Here is a 1,236-nt window from a genome sequence, read left to right as displayed (position 1 = left end):
TGTTTCATTAGAGAAGAACCCGTCCAGAGGACCTATACTATTTTTTCTTTTTGCTTTTTTAAGCAATACAGTTACGCCAAAAGTTAGCTGATTTTCCCCTTTACTCTATTTCTCAACTTCATGCCTGAAAATTAAACAGTCTAAAGTTCAGAGGCTGTGTAAACGATGTGCTGTTTGATATTCAGACGTTCAGACTGGTTGAACTCTTTGGTGACCGCTGACTATTTTTTTTACTAGTTAATTTATTTCTAATAACACTAAAACTTGCAACATGAGGTTTTACAGTTTTTTATGTTAAACATTTGATAAAAATAGGTTTATATCAAACATGACCTAACTTAAATGTACAGCATCAAATTTGCAAACTGTGTAACCAGTGTATCTGCCAGTTACCTTTATTATGTTTGTATTCCACTTTGAGTCCAGTTTTTATTGATCCTTGAGTTTTTTCCWACAGCTCGTGTTGAGATGAAATAATCTCCGCACTTCTTACAGTTGTAGACAATTTTAGTTAAATGTTTGTCTGCAGAATCATTTGTAATGTGACCATCTCATTTTTTTATTTCCTCAGAGTTGACTGGACCCACCAAGGTAGTGAAAGCTGGGTGTCCGCCCAAAGGCAGGCGAGGAGGAAAGGTAATATTTTAGTTTTTGTGTCTCCATGTTTAATACTTTGTATCACTAACATAAAGGCTGCTTTACAAACTTTGATGGCCTTTTTTAAATAGAAACAAAATTGCATTTTCATCAAAAATATTGCTCTAAATTAACATTTAAACATCCCTGTTTGCATGAATAATTTATCTTTTCTTCTTTTCTTGTTAGGTTGGAGATTTTGGCGACACCAACAGTTGGCCGACTCCAGGAGAGATTGCGACCAAAGACATGCAGGTAAGTGTCGTTGCTCATCAGTGTTGGGTGTAGACACTCACTGGTGGGTGTCACACATCAGGTGGTCAGAAAACGTAGTGTCTTTGTTTGTTTAGTCCACATCCAACTTGGTTTTTTTGTCACTTTTTCGAAGACAGTCAAATAYGTTTAACAGAAAACAAGTTTTTAGTTACAAGTAACACTCAGCAGCCAATCAGATTGAGCAAGCTGCGGTGGGTAAGTGTAGTTTTTCTGAAGTGTTTTTGTAGTTTTAGTAGAAGTATTTTCTTTTTGTCTCTTTTCCAGAAGAAGGTGCACCTGGACCAGTTCTTCTGTGTTTGTCTGTGTCTCTTTCCTGTCCTCCAA

General features: G+C 36.4%; 1 protein-coding gene across 3 annotated transcripts in view; it reads left to right on the top strand.

Moving 5' to 3' along the window:
• The window catches only part of larp1 (La ribonucleoprotein 1, translational regulator), a gene marked incomplete in the record, with an annotated part of 69,611 nt that overhangs the window by 28,084 nt on the left and 40,291 nt on the right, over nt 1-1,236 (top strand). For all 3 annotated transcript variants that reach the window (XM_014028574.1, XM_014028575.1, XM_014028573.1), the window contains 2 exon segments: nt 572-636; nt 826-891. In XM_014028574.1, coding sequence (XP_013884028.1) covers nt 572-636; nt 826-891 — 131 coding nt within the window.

This window comes from Austrofundulus limnaeus, unplaced genomic scaffold (genome assembly GCF_001266775.1).
Source record: "Austrofundulus limnaeus strain Quisiro unplaced genomic scaffold, Austrofundulus_limnaeus-1.0 Scaffold782, whole genome shotgun sequence".
Lineage (NCBI taxonomy): Eukaryota > Metazoa > Chordata > Actinopteri > Cyprinodontiformes > Rivulidae > Austrofundulus > Austrofundulus limnaeus.
The sequence above is the reverse complement of the archived record's forward strand: the minus strand, read 5'-3'. Positions and strand labels throughout refer to the sequence as shown.